Source organism: Mya arenaria, chromosome 3 (assembly GCF_026914265.1).
Source record: "Mya arenaria isolate MELC-2E11 chromosome 3, ASM2691426v1".
Taxonomy (NCBI): Eukaryota; Metazoa; Mollusca; class Bivalvia; order Myida; family Myidae; genus Mya; species Mya arenaria.
In genome coordinates this window covers 47,392,463-47,411,267 of record NC_069124.1, presented here as the reverse complement: position 1 = coordinate 47,411,267, position 18,805 = coordinate 47,392,463, and the positions used below count along the sequence as shown (strand labels likewise).

At 35.7% G+C, this 18,805-nt stretch overlaps 1 protein-coding gene and 1 pseudogene across 1 annotated transcript; one reads left to right on the top strand and one right to left on the bottom strand.

The window, feature by feature from the left end:
- Positions 1-385: 385 nt before the first annotated feature.
- On the bottom strand, positions 386-4,102 carry LOC128226074 (transforming growth factor-beta-induced protein ig-h3-like; annotated as a pseudogene).
- A 2,031-nt stretch (positions 4,103-6,133) lies between these two features.
- On the top strand, positions 6,134-11,993 carry LOC128226073 (transforming growth factor-beta-induced protein ig-h3-like). The gene is made up of 6 exons (XM_052935967.1): positions 6,134-6,284; positions 7,349-7,557; positions 8,681-8,879; positions 9,782-9,886; positions 10,861-10,974; positions 11,866-11,993. Exons 1-6 carry the CDS (start codon positions 6,134-6,136, stop codon positions 11,991-11,993), a joined length of 906 nt encoding a protein of 301 aa, XP_052791927.1.
- The last annotated feature ends 6,812 nt before the right edge of the window (positions 11,994-18,805 follow it).

Here is an 18,805-nt window from a genome sequence, read left to right as displayed (position 1 = left end):
AAATCTACATTTGATCATCATGATGAAATATTTGCTTTTTGTTACAAATAAACTTTGAATTCTACTATTGATTTTTGTTATTACTTTAAAGTGTTTCATACGTAACTTTTATGTTGCGTGACACTTTAAAGTGTTTATACGTAACTACGTTACGTGACAGCATGTCCTGTGGGCAGCGTCGCAAATATTTCCATATATATATATATATATATATATATATATATATATATATATATATATATATATATATATATATATACCCCGGCTCTGGGTGGTGCACTTCGTCAAAGGGGAGGTATAGTTATATAAACAAGCATATTGGTTTTTGTATTTTCATCTTTATAATAAAGTTCCCTAACACATCAAGCTTATTCTGTCAATGTCATCACGGGTTGGTGAGACTGGAAACTGCGTCCCGGAACGAGGCTGGGATAAGCACGTGACTGATCTCGTGAATGACGCCATTGCTTGCGCTGATGTCACGCTTCGTTATACGCTGTCTGTCAGCACTTTGCAATCCTGAAAACCGTTAACTCTTTGCGTCATGGGCGTCAATATGAATAAATGTCTTCGAAAAAGAACTGAGCAAGAAATAATAATCATTAGTAATCAGTTGTCCGGTAGCGCAGTGGTTAGCGCACGCCCTTCTTACCAAGACGACCCGTGTTCGATTCCCGGCCTGGGCGCGTTTGAGTTTGGTTAATGGTCACCAAGTGGGTTTTCTCCGGGCACTCCGGTTTCCCACACACCACAAGACCGCACTCTCGCGCAACATCGTGCCAACGAGAGTGACTTAGTATAAGCTATCATAGCTTCCTTCACAGTCGTTGTAAAATATACAATGTTTAAAGTAATAATTATCATAAGATCACCTATAGATGATCATGGACAAAAACTTCTGTTATTGTTCGTCATTCGCTACAGTTAAAAATTATGGGTATGTGCCCTAGCGATACGCTCCATACTTTCTAAACACAAAAGTAGTCATAATTTCGAAACTTCTAACCGGTTGAAACAGATGAACTTGAAGCGATCATGTGTTCCCTGTCGACGGCCTCGAGGGTATTGAGGGAGCCGGAGTGCATCCCGCGCGTGTAAAGGGTGCCTGGATAATGTGATACAGCAGAATTGCTACCGGGTGATAAAAAATAAAAATGGACCGTGTACTGTTTACAGGCTTTTAGTATTGTTTAAGTTTTTTTTCAGAACCCATGGACCCGATATTAATATCTACGGCAACGACGTCAACAAAAAAACAACAACAACAACGATTAGTAGAATTATTGAACTATTTTATGGCTACTGCATTCATAATACATATACATACAAATAAGAAGCATGTGATCGTGATCTGCAATGTGTTCAGTTAACGTGTTTGCGGCGAACGTTTGCTGTTTGGTTTCCCGCTCGCATGCATATATGCGCTGCGTTGCAACAGCGATATAAAAAAAAAACAGTTTGCTTACGTCAGGCAAACGCTCGCCCTACTGAACGTACTGCAGTATATGCGGTGTGCTTTAAACGAAAGTGTCATCCGGAACTCCTCTGTCAGTTGCCATCGAAAATAACCTTGGTGTTCCGAAAGATGTATACGGTGTTATATTGGAAACGACATCGAGAAATTAGGTGATCCGATTTCTTTTTAATTAAAATAAAATAAATAAGGGTAAGTGGTAGTAGTTGGTAGTTTAACGACATTGTGTGGTTTTGAATGCAATCAATCATTAAAGTAATGAAACATTCCCATATAACCTCTTCCTGCGTCAAATAAAGATGCTTTTTTTCTGTGACACTCTTATTCAAAATCAATACATAGTAAAAATTACATACACATGTAAAACAAACATCAATTTTGACTGATGAACCTTTAACTACTCAATAAATAATGCATTGATGAAAACTTTTTGTTACTGATAGCAAGTTTGAAACGCTGTATTTAATAACATGAAACGCAAAAATATTAAATGATTGGTGAATGCTAAAAGATTTACTGTGATATACTATCGTCTAATAAGGTAGATATACCGTGTTTTCTGCATATTTCTTTTAGTTAAACTAGGTTTACTTTATAAAAACCTTTGTTATCGACATTGTCACCCTTTTGGTATATCAAAACATTTGCATTAATTTTTGTAAATTTTATTTGGGAGTAAGAGTGCAGCTTTAAAGCTGCACTCTCACAGTATTACCGTTTTTACAACTTTTTTTTGCGTAAATATCTGCAAACCAGTGATAAAAGATTGCTGACAGAAGATCAGAGCGCAGATTTGCATATTTCCGTTCGAAAATTATTGTTTTATGGCTTACTAACGGTTTAAGAAAAATGCATAAAACATGAATTTTTGAACTTAAATATGAAATTCTGCGATCTAATTTTTTGTCAGCAGTTTTATATCACTGGTTTCTATGCATTATCGCAAATAATGGCTCGTTCCAAGACAAAAAAGTTGTCAAAACGTTCAATCTGTGAGAGTGCAGCTTTAAAGGGGTATATCGAGTAAAATCTCAATAATCAACAATAAAGCATGAAATAATAATGATAAAAAAGATCTTTCCCTTAAATGCCGTACTCAAATGTCTTGTTTCATAACTTACATTTGAGAAGTTCTGTATCAGCAAGAAGTGCCTGCACAGTGGCGTTACCGAGGCTGTTGAAGGCTGCATTCGTCAGCGCAAACAACGTAAAAGGTCCCTCTGAAGTATGTTATAGTTCGAATGTAAGTTTATTTACACACGGGGTTACCTTATGGTTAATATCAAAATAGCGAAATGACAAAAACAAACCAATATCGGGAATCGTAGCCAGTATCAATTACAAAGACTCGTGATGAATACGTCAAAACAAACCCGATTTTAACGTAATCCATAAAGCAGAGTTTCTGGTTCTCTTTCGCTCAAATTGCTTGATTAAGGTTCTAAATTATTAAACATGTATACAGCAATCAGCATAGCATTCTTAAAGTTTGTTCTCCATCAAAATAAATACGCAGGGGCTGAGCCAGGATTTGACGTTAGAGGGGGCGTAACTTATGAGCGTAAGCTTTGTACTTTTAACAATTTCTTGTCCAAAATGGTGCATTTCGGGCGTATTCTATAATTCATTTCTTCTACATTTAAATAAAAAGTCATCTTAGAAATTTGGACATGGATAAGCTAGTGATACGGACCTGCAAGAGCTGATCCTAGCCCGGCCGCCTGGATGGCGGCATTGAGGGTCGAGAGTTCGGGTGTGGAGGCAAGAATGTCGGGGATACTTCCGTTAGGTGGCAACATCAAGTGGTCTATCATGTGGACAACCCCGTTACTGGCCACGTGATTTGGACTGTTGGTATAGGCTCCATCGACCGTCACACGCTGGAATGTGTTCGTCTACTATTTTGTACACCTTTGGCTTAGTATATATGGTTCTGCAGACTAAATGTTTTGATTGGCCTGTATATTTAGCTGACCAATTGGCTGAGGCATGTCTAAGGATAAGGTAAAAATCAATATTGAATACTGATCCAGGCCGGGGTGCCGTTTCAACAAAGATCTCAGTTGATTTAAGTCACTACTGGAATTATTTTAGTGCCATAGTTTCGTTCTTTTGATGCATATGTGTGTAAAAATTGAACTTAGCCTGTATTTAAGCTGCACTCTCACAGATATACCGTTTTGACAACTTTTTTTTTTTTTGTCTTGGAATGAGCAAATGTTTGCGTAAATATCTGCAAATAACTAATATAAGACTGCTGACAAAAGATCAGATCGCAGATTGTCATATTTCTGGATGAAAATTAATGTTTAATGGCTTAAACCGTTACGAACGGTTTTAGAAAAATGCATAAAACATCAATTTTTAAAAATAAATATAAAAATCTGCGAACTATTTTTTGTCAGCAGTCTTATATAACTCGTTTCCATGGATTTTCGCAAAAAATTGCTCGTTCAAAGACAAACAATGAAAAAAGTTGTCAAAACGTTCAATCTGTGAGAGTGCAGCTATAAAACACACTGACGAGTAAAATATTAGTCTGTTGCCATTTGTGACGAATATACGCATTTAAGTTAATTCAAGTTATGACTAAAATCCTTAATTGAAACGGCTTCGTACAAGGAACATAGGTAGTCAGAATCATTCTTATATATAATACTATGGAACGTACAATAATGGGATAGTTAAACCCCGTAACATTCACAACTTCAGGACTGCTGATTTGCCTGGAAAATATGTCAACCGATACCGAACAGAAAGATGATATAACTAGTATTGTTAGATAAGTAACCAAGCGCCAGTTTCAAATAACAAAATAAGGAGACCAACACAAAAGGGAACAACATGCAGAAATTCCGTTGTTGAAAGATAGTTGTAGTAAAATAAGATAAACATGTGCATTCTCTGAAGTTATATTGCTTTTAACTAAACCGCGACAGCACAATATTCTCTCGTGCATCGATTTGTTATGATCTTACGTTATAATACATGTAGTAGTTGACGCGAATGGTTTCTCCGGACAGTGCGGTCAGCGTCTTTTCGTTGACCTTGAGGTCATCAAGCATGAGTTTTCCGGACACCACGTGGAGCTTGAGCAGCTAGGCCAAGGCCGCGGGGTCACTCTTGAGTGACGTCAGACTGACGTGAGAACGCAAGAACGCGGTGTTCGAGGGAGCAAACACCGTGAATGGTCCTAACGTTGAAACAAATTACCATTTTTAAAGAGGGTCACTCAGGTATGTAGAAATTTTAGGTGAAGAACAAAAATAAACATTCATGCATAAACAAATAATTCATTTTCCAAAGTTATTTACATGTTGCTCATTATTGTTTATCCCTTAACATCAATATATAATAACAATAATAATAATAATAATAATAATAATAATAATAATAATAATAATAATAACAATGATATTAATAATAACAATAATTATAACAACAATAATAATAATGATAATAATAATAATAATAATAATAATAATAATAATAATAATAATAATAATAATAATAATGATGATGATGATGATGATGATGATGATGATGATGGTGATATATGTTTTATAACTGGCGCAAATGGAAACACTTATTTAAAGTAACACTCTTATTCAAAATCGATACATACATATATATAATAAACATACATTTTGAGTGATTAACTACTTATATTACTAAATAATGCATTTATGGAATATAATAATTACTGATGACAAGATTGTAACCGTGTATTTAATAGCAGAAAGCGCAAAAATATTAAATGATTGGTGAATGCTAAAAGATTTACTGTGGTTTACTATAGTCTCATAAGGTAGAAAAACTGTGTTTAATGCACATTTCTTTCAAATTTAACTCGGTATCCTTCATTAGAAACATTGTTTTCGACATTTATTTATCCTTTTTGGAATATTAAAATAATAGTATTAATTGAAGTAAGTCTTATCTAGGAGTAAGAGTGCATCTTTAACATGAGCTTAAAAGTTGCCAAACATTAAACCATAACTGACCAGTCCCTGAGAGAGCGGTGTCCAGTCCGGCTGTTTGGATGAGGCTGTATAGAGTGGTGTCATGGTAACGCCTCAAAACGTCCAGCACCGTCGTCTGTCCGTACGCGCTGACGACAAATCCGAGGAGAAGAAATAAACGCTCCATGGTGACAATCCTCTGACTGATCCACTTGACAGAGGGAACCGGTTCTTTATCTGTGCACTAATTTGAATTTAGAGACCCATTACGACCAGTTGTAAGCGGTCCCATGATATAGAACATATATCACACACTTAAAGCCTACCTCAAAGGGGCCAAATTTAAGGGAACTTGTTTAAAAGCTGTTTGTTTATTATCTGGTTTATTCACAAAGCTTTTTGTACAAGTTTGCAGAAGTCAATGCATAGATTCAAACTTAATATTGTATCACTTATGTTCAAGTCATAATGGCCGCTTTTATGAGATAAATTGAAAAATAACGACTTCAATAAAAACCCTTTTGTATCCCTCAAAGTCACGAAAGTCCATTTCTGTCATAATCGTCTTTAAGAAAGTCAACTCCTTATCAAACGCCCTCACGAAGAACCTTTCCCCAATATTCTGTACTACATTGTAAGCAGTTGAAAAAGTCACCTTCTAGTAGTTGATTATTGGTTTGCACAATTCAGGACAAGCATGCTGCGTGTGGTAATCCTTGTCGCGCTGGTGGCCGCCTGCCGGGCCGCACAGTTGGACGTGGTGGACACCCTGAGGGACCTCCATAACGTCACCAGCCTGCTCAGCCTCCTTGACCAGGCCGGACTGATCAACACTCTAAAATCAGGCGGTAAGTCGGGGTGTGGGGTGTGTGTGTGGTGTGTGTGTGTGTGTGGTGGGGAGGGGGGGTGTGGAGTGGTAAAGCCACTAGTTATTGAACGTTTATGAACACAGTTAATATTCTTAAGAGTGTAGAAAGTATACTATTGTATACCTGTAAGGGTAGGAGGTGCCGAATATTTAACAACACTGTTAAGAATACAATTTTCATTTCCAGCCAGTAATTGCAGATAAGTAATGATCAAGTAATATGTTTAATCATTAAGAATTTAAACTTTCGCGGATGTTTAAATGGACTCGCTCATATTTTTGGACCAAACTTTTAAAAAAAATCGATAATGCATCCACACTGACACTTATCATATAATTATTTGAATCTTTGGTACCGAAATTGCAGAAAAAAATAGAATTAAAGTATAATAAGCTTTGTAGTTGTAGTGTGGAGCGAACCTAAGTCGTTGCAACCAAGAATTGGTTAGAAAACTGACACCCAAACCGCTCGCCCACAAGGACTCATACACAGCCTGATGGATAATTAAACCTTTAAGCTTTTTGTTGTATCGCGTTGCTACAACTATTCAAAATCACGGACTTTAAAGACAACATTGAGCATATATCAACATTTGTTGAAGGGTTCCAGCCGTCAGTATCTTAGTTGTAGCACTCCTAATGATTTGCCACACTTTTATTTCGTCATAAAAATGCATTTTACAAAACATGAGCGAGTCCCTTTAAAGGTCCGCCTACTGCCACCTATCCGATACACGCTCCCTCGACAGATTTGGCGTTGACAATATATCAGACAATGAGGCTGTATTCTAAGTCAGTTAGATTAACTCTGATGTACAATTTTCATGATTAAGAAGGGCTCATTTGCTACTGTCATTCCGCCAATTCTTAATCATTAAGATTTTATTTTATGGCATCTACTTTTTACCAAGAACTCTCAGAGAACTACGATAGTTTCGATTGGCGCATTTCAAACAGGAAAATCAGCAGTAAGTGTTTTCAGCTTTTTTATAGGCAAGAGAACCTCATATCGTAATACAAAGTTATTATGTTGGCGACCATCAGGTCCATTCACAATTTTGGCTCCAACGGATGCGGCGTTTGCAAAAATACCCTCAGCGGACCTCCAAGCGCTGACCGGCGACTCCAACATGCTGCAGAACGCGCTGAAATACCACGTGCTTAACGGCATGATTTATGACTTCGACCTCAGGACGGGTGAACACATCGCCTCCATTAACGGCCACCAAGTTCGCGTTTATACTTCAAGTCAGGTAGATACGTATTTCGTTTATACAGATTCATGTTCATTAAATTACTAGTTATCTGGAAAGTTATGTTAAAATAGTTGATCTGTACTTTTTGGCTTTCAGACTTTGCATCATCCTTGGCATCGCATACTTATAAGAGGGGGGGGGACTGTTAAATGACTGTAGTAGGCCTGGTCTTACCTGCAAATACCGGGGATCCTGGCTCGATGCGTTTTGTTTTTGAAACCATTTTGGTATCAATTATTATTAACAAATTTACTTTTTGATGAAGGTTTTATGAAATTAAGATATTCTAACGAAACCTTCAATATAACAGGTTATTGAATGTTAAGCTGGTTAACAAATATTTAATTTGCTTTTACATGGATTAAATGCTAAAATAACTTACTTGCGGTGTGCACCATTTTCCAATTGGTGAGCAATTATTAAGTGTGTGATTTGTTGTTATGTTTTTACGTTAAGTTATTAAAGACAGAAAAAGGTTATGGATATTTAAACTGTTGCTAAAAGCATGACTATAGCATCACACGAACTGATTCCAGGTTAAATCATTTAAATGATCATAATTATACTATGTACATGAATAAAGAATGTATTCCTAAATAATATTATGATCTTTCGATTATTGTCCGATAGTTAATCGAAATACTTCCGATCCGATTCGATTCGATTATCGAAAGCAAATAGAGTCCGATTTTCAAACACTAGTGTCTAGACGAGCCGAGCCACGAACATGTTCGTGACAAATCTCCTTTTTTTTTAATTTTTACATGTGACTGGTATACATCAAAACCTTTGACAGGTATGAATAAACGCCGTTCCCAGACAGTACCGGACCGATACGCAGCCCCGAGTCCGACTTCTTGATTTGAGTCAATAAGATTTTGACGGGGATGAAAATCTAGCAATTCATTATTACACTTAACATATATGATATATGATGAATACGCTAGGCTGCCGAGGATAGCAGTTTCAAGACTTCGTTGACATTCAGATTTTGTCTTATTTACAAATTGTTTAAACTAAAACTCTTTGCACATATCAATATGCATGCAATTGCTCTCTTAACATACATAATCTTTCCCTGTTGATTTGCGATACACCCCACCGATCTCTCTCTCTCTAGGGCAAATATTTCTTCAACCAAGCGGAGGTTGTGGGTACGGAGATCCAGGCCAGTAATGGCGTCATCTTCCTCATCGACGAGGTGCTCAACGTCCCGGAGGGGACCATCCTCGATATCCTGAAGAACCCAGACTACAACCTCACACAGTTTGCCAATCTTGTCCACAGAGTGGGCTATGACAGGCTCTTCGACTCTGTCGGTACGTGGGGGAGTTATCATAGTTCAAGGGCCGTATTCAATATACAGTCGAAATCCGTTGACTCGATATCGCTTGGCACGATGTCCGCGTTGGCTTGAACTGGATGTAAAGGGCCGATTTTGTTTTATTTACTCCTTGTAAGCATTCCCGCTTTGCTCGATATTCGCGAGGCTCGAAGTATTTTAGCCGGTCACTCGCTGGGATATCGAGTCAACCGGTTTCGACTGTAGTTTTTATCCCTAGACATGCCTTAGTAGATTTCAGTATATTGGCCATTTAGTTAAGTTCAATCAAAACACTCGGATTCTACTCAATTAAATCATTCGAAGCTCATCGGCCATTTTTTTTTTGCGAAAACAACCTCGGATGTATGCTGGTACATCAGTAGAAGTAGTTCGTAAAAATTTAAATAATATAATTAATTAAATGTAGTGTTTTAGCTTGTACTTTAAGATTGTTTAAATTGATTGCCAGTGAAGTTAATTATTGCAAAAATAATAAAGATTCCAAGAGTTAAGTCATTAAGTTTAACTGCTAAATTGAAACTACTACGCGATCTACTTGCAGCGTAGTTGAAGTGTACCGATTTCTGACATTTTAAACTGTCCATATTCATCCGAGGTTGTTTTCCCTAAAAATGACCGAGGAAATTCGAATGCGCTTATTGAATACGGTCCCAGTTTTGTCCCTTACCATTGTTTCTGTTTTGTGATGCATGAATTAACTAACTTTTTGTTTAATTCAAACATAAACCTTTCGTGGTCTTTGCTCGGTCAAATGTATATATATATATAGAATCATGTCAAAACCACAAACAATATAAAATTATTATAAATGGTTGCTTACCATGTACGCATTCAACACCCCATATGTAAGCATTCATATACGATGTATATTTACAGCTTCAAACGGGAGATACACCTTATTTGTTCCGTCGGACGCAGCGTTCGCCGCCTTGCCCGCCAGCTTCGTTTCCAGATTAGCCACTTCTATCACGTATGCCAGATGTAGGTAGATGAAATGCACATTTCCTGGGACTGGCACTAACAGTTTTAATTGCATTTTACAGAATTTCAATTTAAGCGATCACAATATTAGGAAATATGTTATCAAGGTACATTTATTACTTTGCAACATAATATGATATAATTTGTATAGATAAAACTTGACGCTCATAGTGTACAACACGCAAGGAGTTATGACGTCATTGTTGATTTCAATATTGCGCTCTAATTGGAAAAGCGTGACGTCATTTTACCAATGATATGCGACGTTTCAAATATCAGATATTGTTTTTTACAAACGTATGTTTTCGGTTACATTTCTTTAAAAACAAAAACTCAAATGTAGAAGATACTGTTAAGTTTTAATCGTAATGAAAAATTATTTTAAATGTAAATATAAGTGTTGATCGCATTTTTATTCCTTTTTTTGTGCTGTATGTACGCAGTAGGGCTGTCAAAAAAACACAAAGAAGCGCTAGCGCGCTTCATGGAGTTTGCTTTTCATACAGCATAACCGCAAGAAGACATGCATACAATCCTTAAGTAAACGGGGAACCTATGAAGTAACACTAAGAGTAAAACAAATCGTTATTCGTTCAGAACTTCTTTAAAGTTAAAAAAGTCAGGATTTTTGTTAACTCTTAAAGGTAAAAAAATATGATGTGATCATATTTTGAAATATGTATTGATCGCATTTTTCTTGCGTTATGCTGTATGAACAAAGTACTAGTACTTAGTTCAAGCGGACAAATGACTAAGATGCGCTCGCTTGTTTCATAGAATTTGCTCGCGTGTCCCAATGCGTTCATACAGCAAAAACGCAAACCAAAATGCGATTAATCCTATAAATGATGCAATTGTCTGAATACGTGGAAGAAGTACTGCAGATCATAAATGTGCCAATGAAAATTTCCGATTATTAATGATTTGAAGGTTAACAACGATCACGTAAATGTTTATGTTTTCTACAAAACCAGATCTTACGGATTACCACACGCACGTAGGGACGATGCACGCCTCTAGCCTGGCAAAGGACGGCCATATTGTGACAAAGTACCGGGGCCATCTTATCGCCCTTACTCATGATCAAGGTAACCTTTCTGAAGCTCTTGGTCGTATATACAACTATTTAACTATACGCGTTGGTGACTAGTGATGAAACGATTGTCGAGTACAATCGATAAATCGTCGCTGACAATGCTAAGTCGGCGACAATCGATAGTGGTTGTCCAAATTCGATGTCGCTAATGTTACCTCCGGTAACTAAGTATTTTTAACAAGGGAGGTCACGTTCTAACACAAATGCGGTGAATGTAAACACTCTCTCAAAATAACAAATTGTTTTTAATTGTTTATATATATTTCATAAAACCAAAATAACCGGTCTCTATGGTGTAGTGGGTCCGGTCTTTACTGCAAATTACGGGGATCCCGGCTCGATGCATTCTGGTTTTTGAAACCCTTTTTCGGTATATTTTGATATGAACAAATTTACTTTTTTGCTAAGTATTATGAAATTAAGATATTTTTATGAAATCTTCCATTCCATATTATAGATTATTGAATGTTAAGCTGGTTCACAAATATTCAATATGTTATTACATGGATTAAATGCTGAGATGATGCGATGTGCATCATTTTGCAATTGATGTACACTTATTAAGTATGTGTTGTGTTGTGATGTATTTTCGTTCAGTTATTTAAGACAGAAAAAGGTTATGGATATTTACTTACTGTTGCAAAAAGCTATATCATCACACGTACTGATTCCAGGTTAATCCATTGAAATGATCTTGATTATACTATGTATATGAAATGTATTCCTAAATGATATTATGAACTCTCGATTATTGTCCGATAGTAAATCGAATGACTTGATCCGATTCGATTGATTATCGATAGCAAACGGAGTCCGATTTTCAAACACTATTAGGGACAATACTTGGAAACGCTAATGGTGACGATTGACGATGTTTTTTCAGACACTGGTGAAGCCTTGCTGAATTCCGTTGGTCACGTGACGTTGGCCGACATCGAGGCTGAAAATGGCATCGTACACGTGATTAGTCACGTGTTGATACCGTCTACCCTGGCTCCCATAGTCGGTTAATTTTCATGTGATATGAAAATTGGGTTTACCCGAAAATGTAAACAGTGACGAATAGATATATAACTTTTTAAATGTATCCGGTCTTTAATTCTGCTATTTTAAATGTTACAATAAGTAGGTTGAATGAAAACAACATTCAGGACATAAATGTACTTAAAATTAACGACATTCGCAATATTTACAACATTCATGGCATTCACAATATTCTTGACATTCACAAAATCCACGACATTCACGACAGTGTCGACATGTACACCGATTGCTATATTCAAAACATTCCAAATTATCGCAACATTCACATCATTCACAACATTCGTCATGATTTTCACAGCATTTAAGACATCCACGAAATTCACAAAAACGCAATAGTTACGACACTGAAAACTTTCGCGACTTTTAAGACATCCAATAATTCTGCTAAAACCAAAGTTGTAGTGTTTCCAAGAGGAAAAATAAGAATTAAACCTACTGTTTTTATGATAATGTTAAACTTGATGTTGTGGATGATTTTAGTTATCTTGGTGTCAAATTTAATTATAATGGTAAGTTCAATGTAACCAAAAACATCTTTTAATCAACCAAGAAAAGCAATGTCTTCAGTAATGATTAAAATTAGAAATCTTTTGCTTCCTATAGATATTCAAATACAGCTATTTGATACATTGCTTCTATTTTGTTATATGGTAGTGAGGTATGGGGCTTTGAAAATAATTCTAATATTACTCAATTTCAACTCAAATTCTATAAAATGATACTTAAATTAAACAAATCAGCTCCAACTGTTGTGGTTTTTCTGTTTATCCATCTGTAGGAACGTGTACAATCGGCCTGTTTAAGGTGTTATTCTGTCTCTCCACAGGTAGGAACAAGTACACTAGGCCTGCTTAAGCAGTTAAATATGTATCTCCATCTGTAAGAGTAGGTACTAAAGGTCTGCGTTAACAGTTTCCTCTGTTCGTCCATCTATGGGAGCATCTATGGTTCACTCGGCCTATTTAATGTGTTTACTCTGTCTCTCAATATGTAGGAACAAATACACAAGGCCTGCTTAAACAGTGGACTCTGTCTCTCCATATGTAAGCACATGTACAATCGGTCTGCTAAAACAAGTGAATAGGTCCCTCCATCTGTAGGAGTAAGTACTAAAGGGTTGCTTTAACAGTTTCCTCTGTTTCTCCACCTGTAGAAACGAGTACGCTAGGCCTGTTTAAAATGTTTATTCTGTCTGTCTGTCTGTATGTAGGAACAAGTACAATAGGTTTGCTTAAACAGTTAACTCTGTCTCTCAATCTGTATGAACATGTGCACCTATTTATGGTTTTTATTCTGTCTCTCCATACGTAGGAACAAGTACACTAGGCCTGCTTTAACAGTTAACTCTGTCTCTCCATCTGTAGGAACGGAAGGAATTATATCCATAGTTGGTAGTTCTTACATTAGGGAGAGCTGCCGTCATTTTTTTATATGTCTAAAATTATAATAGTGATCATATTAATTAACTACAGACGAATATAGGTCCTTGCTTGTGGACACTTAAATGGTTTCAATAGTAATAGACTTTAACCTTTTTAATTTCAGAGTTGGCATCATTGATCTAGACAGTAGTGTTGGGTAATTAGTCTTAAAGTCACCATACATAAATCTGAGGGCCTATTCTTGTAAAGAAAAATAGTGTCTAGGTCTACACCTCCCCACAAAAAATATCAAGTAAACGGGCAAAATTGAAGTTCGAAAGAAGAACTGTTAGGATATGTTTATGTTGCATAATATACACAAGTTATGCCCAATTCGCTTTAAAACATTTACCTGTCTTGGGGATTTTTGATATATGCACATCAGATTACAGTTTAAAATACATTTTATATTTAAATCATTTAGGTTGAAAGTTATATTAGGTCCTTAGGTTTCTTTCCAATATCAGTGGCTTGGAACTTTTAGGGCTCAACTACATGTGGTTATTTGAAAACCATTGTATTAATGTGTTATTATTGGACTCAAGTATGAACCACTATATAACGTATCGCTTCCATGTTGCCAGGGTATTGTCGTCTGAATAATTATACAGATTACTTTTATGTTCAAAATTAATATCATTTATATATATGTTAAATAGGACGGGGCCCATGATAAATCCCTGTGGTACTCCTTTTAATATAACGGACTTATAATTGTACCAAGTTTCACACAATGTTTATGATTCCTTAAGTAATCAGCAATAAGTGCCAGTTAACTTTCCGTTAAACCATACCTACAAAAATCAATATAAAGTGGTCATGAAGCAGACAATCAAATGCCTTAAAAAGGTCCACTAGGATGGCTGCAATCTTTTTGTAACTCTGTACTCTCGAAATGTTATAGCTATTTGTTGTCTTTTGTTGTTTCCCTTTACCTCTTTCTCGTAATTTTGGGACATTAAATTGCTCTGAACACTTTTTTTCTTCTAATCTATAAGTCACCTCTGGCCTGTAATTTTGAGTGATAAACCTTAAACTACTTACTTAATTAAAGACTTACAGAAAATATTAATTACTAATAACAAGATTGTAACCGTGGTTTTAATAGTGAAAACACAAACATATTTAATGATTGGTGAATATTTACTCTGATTTACTATAGTCTTATAATGTATAAATAGAACGTTCACTGCATCTTTCTTTCAAATTAAACTCGGTTTTCTTTATAAGAACCATTGTTTTCGACATGTATTCATCCTTTTTGGTAAATCGAAACAATTGTATTACTTGTGGTAAATCTTAGTTGGGAGTAAGAGTGCATCTTTTAAACACTATTATATACTCCATATGACCACTCTCGATATATTATACCATTTCGACATCGGTGGTTATCTCCCTTTACTTCTTTCCCCCCGAGTTTTCAAAAGGAGTAACACACTCAATACTAATTTGTGAACCATATACACATTGTAGTAGTCTCCAATGTTAAAAATAATAGTTTAATGTTAAAATGTTAACAATAAAAAGTATTTGTAAGAATCGCACAAACCTTCATATTCGGTTCATGTGTATGGTTAAATGCAACTAACTACATTTGAATAAAACATAAATGCGTCAGGATGACATACAATGACATGCACAAGTTGGCGCTGAACAATTTATGAGTTATCATCATCACCATTTTTTCCTTATGAAATAAACGATAGAGAAACCATAACAAATATCTAGTTTGTCAACGTATGCTTTCGTTTATGCTCCATAGATTAAAAAGAATACTTTTTGCCACGAGGTGTATTTGAGCTCATATTATATCGACGCTAATTGTTTTAATAATTGTTTTCATCGGAGAAGTCAATTAGTATGTAACCAGTAGGTAGATATTACCATTTTTTCAAATGCTTGCTGAATTAGAAAGGTCGTTGTAATAAACAGACCCTTATAGATATAACTTTTTTATGAAAATGGTTTCGTATGTGTGATGTCACTGTCATTCAAACAACTGTAATATATCATTGACAGTTCTCTTCTGTTGTGTTAAAAAATAGTTCGAGTCAGATGAAACACTGTTCTCATATGTTTACATATGTTTGTGATTTCTTTTGCTGAACTATTTGAATCTGGTTTATAACAAAATCTGATAAGGTAGGCATTAATAAATAGTATTATTATTTATTAGCTTTAGCAAAAAAAGAATATATTCTGGATTGAAGTTCAATAAAATGATTGTATGTATCAGTTATATAAAAACATATAGCATTTTTAAAGTGACACTTTTATTCAAAATCAATACATGCACATGTATAACAATCATTCATTTTGAGTGATAAACTTTAAACTACTTACTAAATAATGCATTTAATATGGAAAACATTAATTACTGATAACACGATTGCAACAGTGTATTAATAGCTGAACACCTAAAAATATTAAATGATTGGTGTTCGCTAAAGATTTACTCTGACCTACTATCGTCTAATAAGGTAGAAATACCATGGTTTCTGCACATTTATTTCAAATTAAACTCGGTATCCTTCATAAGAACCATTGTTTTCGACATTTATTCAGCCTTTGGTATAATAAAACATTTGTATTAATTGTGGGAAAACTTATTTGGGAGTAAAGTTAAAACAAATATTACTTTTATAGTGATTGCGTCTACGTTTAGCTTTTCTTAGAATTACACAAGGCATATGGCGGAAAGAAATTTAGTATTGAAAAAAGTCAAGTGTCATTAATTTTGTAAACTCACCAATCTTTTCAGCAAAGTGTTCACTTTCTTTGGTTAATCCGTTTGCTTATCAAATCATCTCATCTTTTAAATATTGACAATAGTATCAAGGGATGGTGAACTCGACTCTTTATCAAATATTAATGTTAAACTTTCTCCACAGCCGGTCATTTAGGACTGATTGGGTATTGATGTGTTCTAGAGGAGACAAGGGTATTATTACATGGAGCGAGTTTTATGCGCATATTTGAACATCAGCTGCTCTCTGGTGACAATAACCTGTGTTTGTTTGTGGAGAATTAGCCATGAATAATTCATTTAGTTTTAAATTAGGTTGAATCCAAAAAGATAATATTAAAATCAGTTCAATATGTATTTATGGCAATAAACATTTTTAGCTTGTCAAAGTAACACATCATGGTATTGTGATAGCATTGGAGTCGTCGATGTAGTAGTCATTCTAACATAAATAGTACTAAATATATTAACATGAAACTTGGCACATATGTTTTTTTGACTATGGGCAAATGTGGAGCAGTCCAGAATCAATTTTGGTAACGTGATACCCATGATTGACTGGAAAAACAGACCCAAATTGACAGTTGGTATTTGTTGTTTTGTTTTCTGCATCAATATTTAAAAAAAAATGCTGTAAAGGCTTTATAAAAAAAAACAAGTTGTTCCAGTATGCTATTGTTCGCATCAGCATAGCTAAGTTGTTCGGTATTTATATACAAATAACTCTTTCAATTGTGTAAATGGTAATTTCAAGCACGATCAGGCGGCCACTACTTTGTGTGAAATCCCTAATAAAGACATCGCCTGTAAGCGAACGCAGGTCTTAGTGTTAATCTGATACCGTCTTTATGATCAGAACGCATGCAGAGACTAAGGGTTATTTGAGCAAATTAAATTCAATTTTCATCTCATTAAACGCAGCAGTCTTTCAGTTTCTCTAGATTTCTCTTTATGATAAATCCTGAAAATGTATTTAAATCGCCCATAATGATCATGTATCGAGGTGTCTTACAGTGTGCTTATTTGAATGTCTTTTGTTGTTTTAACGATGATAAGACATAGTGAGTTTTAATGTTGATTGTGTTGAGGCAAGATGAAAGTTTGATGAGGTAGGTTTGTTATATGTGAGACCAACATTGGGCACCATCTGTTGAGGAAAGTACTTCTAAATCTATAATTATACCCCAGCAAATATCTGCACTGGGACATATAAGGGATTGCTAAATATCTTAAGTTAAACTGTACCTTTTCCTTAAATTCTTGGGCTTCAAACTTGGATTTGTGAGTTTGGTTGACCTTTGGTTGGGGGTCATCAAACTTAACAATGTTCTCCATTTCCTCAAACTTCTTTGGTTTCTCTGAAAACACCAAAAAAAAGCATCTAGAGTTTGCCTCGTGCCAAAGTTTGGAAAATATAAAAAGAATAGAGATTAATGATAGTTTCAAAATGAAAGTGGAACAAATTCTCTTGCTTCACCTAGATAATTGTTTAAACTTGTCAACCGTACATCGGTAGTACAACGGCAGAGGAACGTTATCACTCTGCTATAGGTCCGGTCAGTGGTGGCACATCGGTAGAACATCGGCGGCGCCTCGGTATAACATCGCTTGCAGGAAAATGGTACTTGGGTACCACATCGGCTCTTACGCCGGTACTACATCGGTATTGCTACCGTCAGCTGTAAGTTTAAGGTGTTTCTCGCCGTTGGTAATCGTTTGCTCTAATTTAGTCCAGGCGAGCCACATCGTTAGTGTACGACACGCCCTCAAAGGCCTAGTTTAAGGAATGTTTGGCATGATAATCCTCTGCTGTGCATCTCCTGCTTATTGCACTGGTGTCACAGTAGGGGCCAATTTCCTGTGTATTCGTGTATTGGCTCAGGGCCATTTAGGGGTCATTTCTATAATGAAACTTCTAAAACCGCACAGCAGGATAAGAGGGATCAAGTCAAGTAGATTAAGATCAATAAACAGATGTTGTGTACTATACACAGCTTTGGGGGTCACTTATAGAAGGCTTAAACTAGGCGATTTACTGACGCATAAAGTACACTCGTCATTTTCAAATCGCGCCAAAACAACGTCACTTACAGCTAACCCCTGTATTCAAACGTTAAGTTCGGTCAATCAAATTGTAAAACAATTTCAGACTGAGGGCTTTGTCGAATAGATAAAGATGAAAATAAATATACGTTTTAGCAAAAGACGGCAATTCCTTTTTTGATTTAAGAGCCATTGGCCAGCGCTTTCACGTCCGACTTGTCTGCGAGTATTTGTCCAGTGTCGGAGCTTTGAAGCCCTTATAATTGGCGCACTGATTGCCTTTAAATATCTTACTTCAGAGTAAGATTAAAGTTGTCAACCTATCGCAGAGAAATAACGTAAAAAAGGATTATGCCATTAATTTGTCCAAATTTTGCATTGAGTCAGTTTTCAACCCCGACCAGGAGGGAATGAATCAAAACAAGGCCTTTCTGACAGAAGGCAAATATCATGTTCATTACATTGCAATTTCTTCAGTAATTAGTCAAACCATTTGGGCTTAGAACTGTTTACTTGATTTATTCACTGTAAAGATTTCGTCAGGTTTGGTCAAAGAAAAACCCCACAGT

Excerpts from the sequence above, each read along its gene's own strand:
- LOC128226073 (XM_052935967.1), top strand. The coding sequence starts at position 6,134 with ATGCTGCGTGTGGTAATCCTTGTCGCGCTGGTGGCCGCCTGCCGGGCC. Across the intron at positions 8,880-9,781 it reads CAGGCTCTTCGACTCTGTCG|CTTCAAACGGGAGATACACC; the intron begins GTACGTGGGGGA and ends GTATATTTACAG. Across the intron at positions 9,887-10,860 it reads TTCTATCACGTATGCCAGAT|ATCTTACGGATTACCACACG; the intron begins GTAGGTAGATGA and ends CTACAAAACCAG.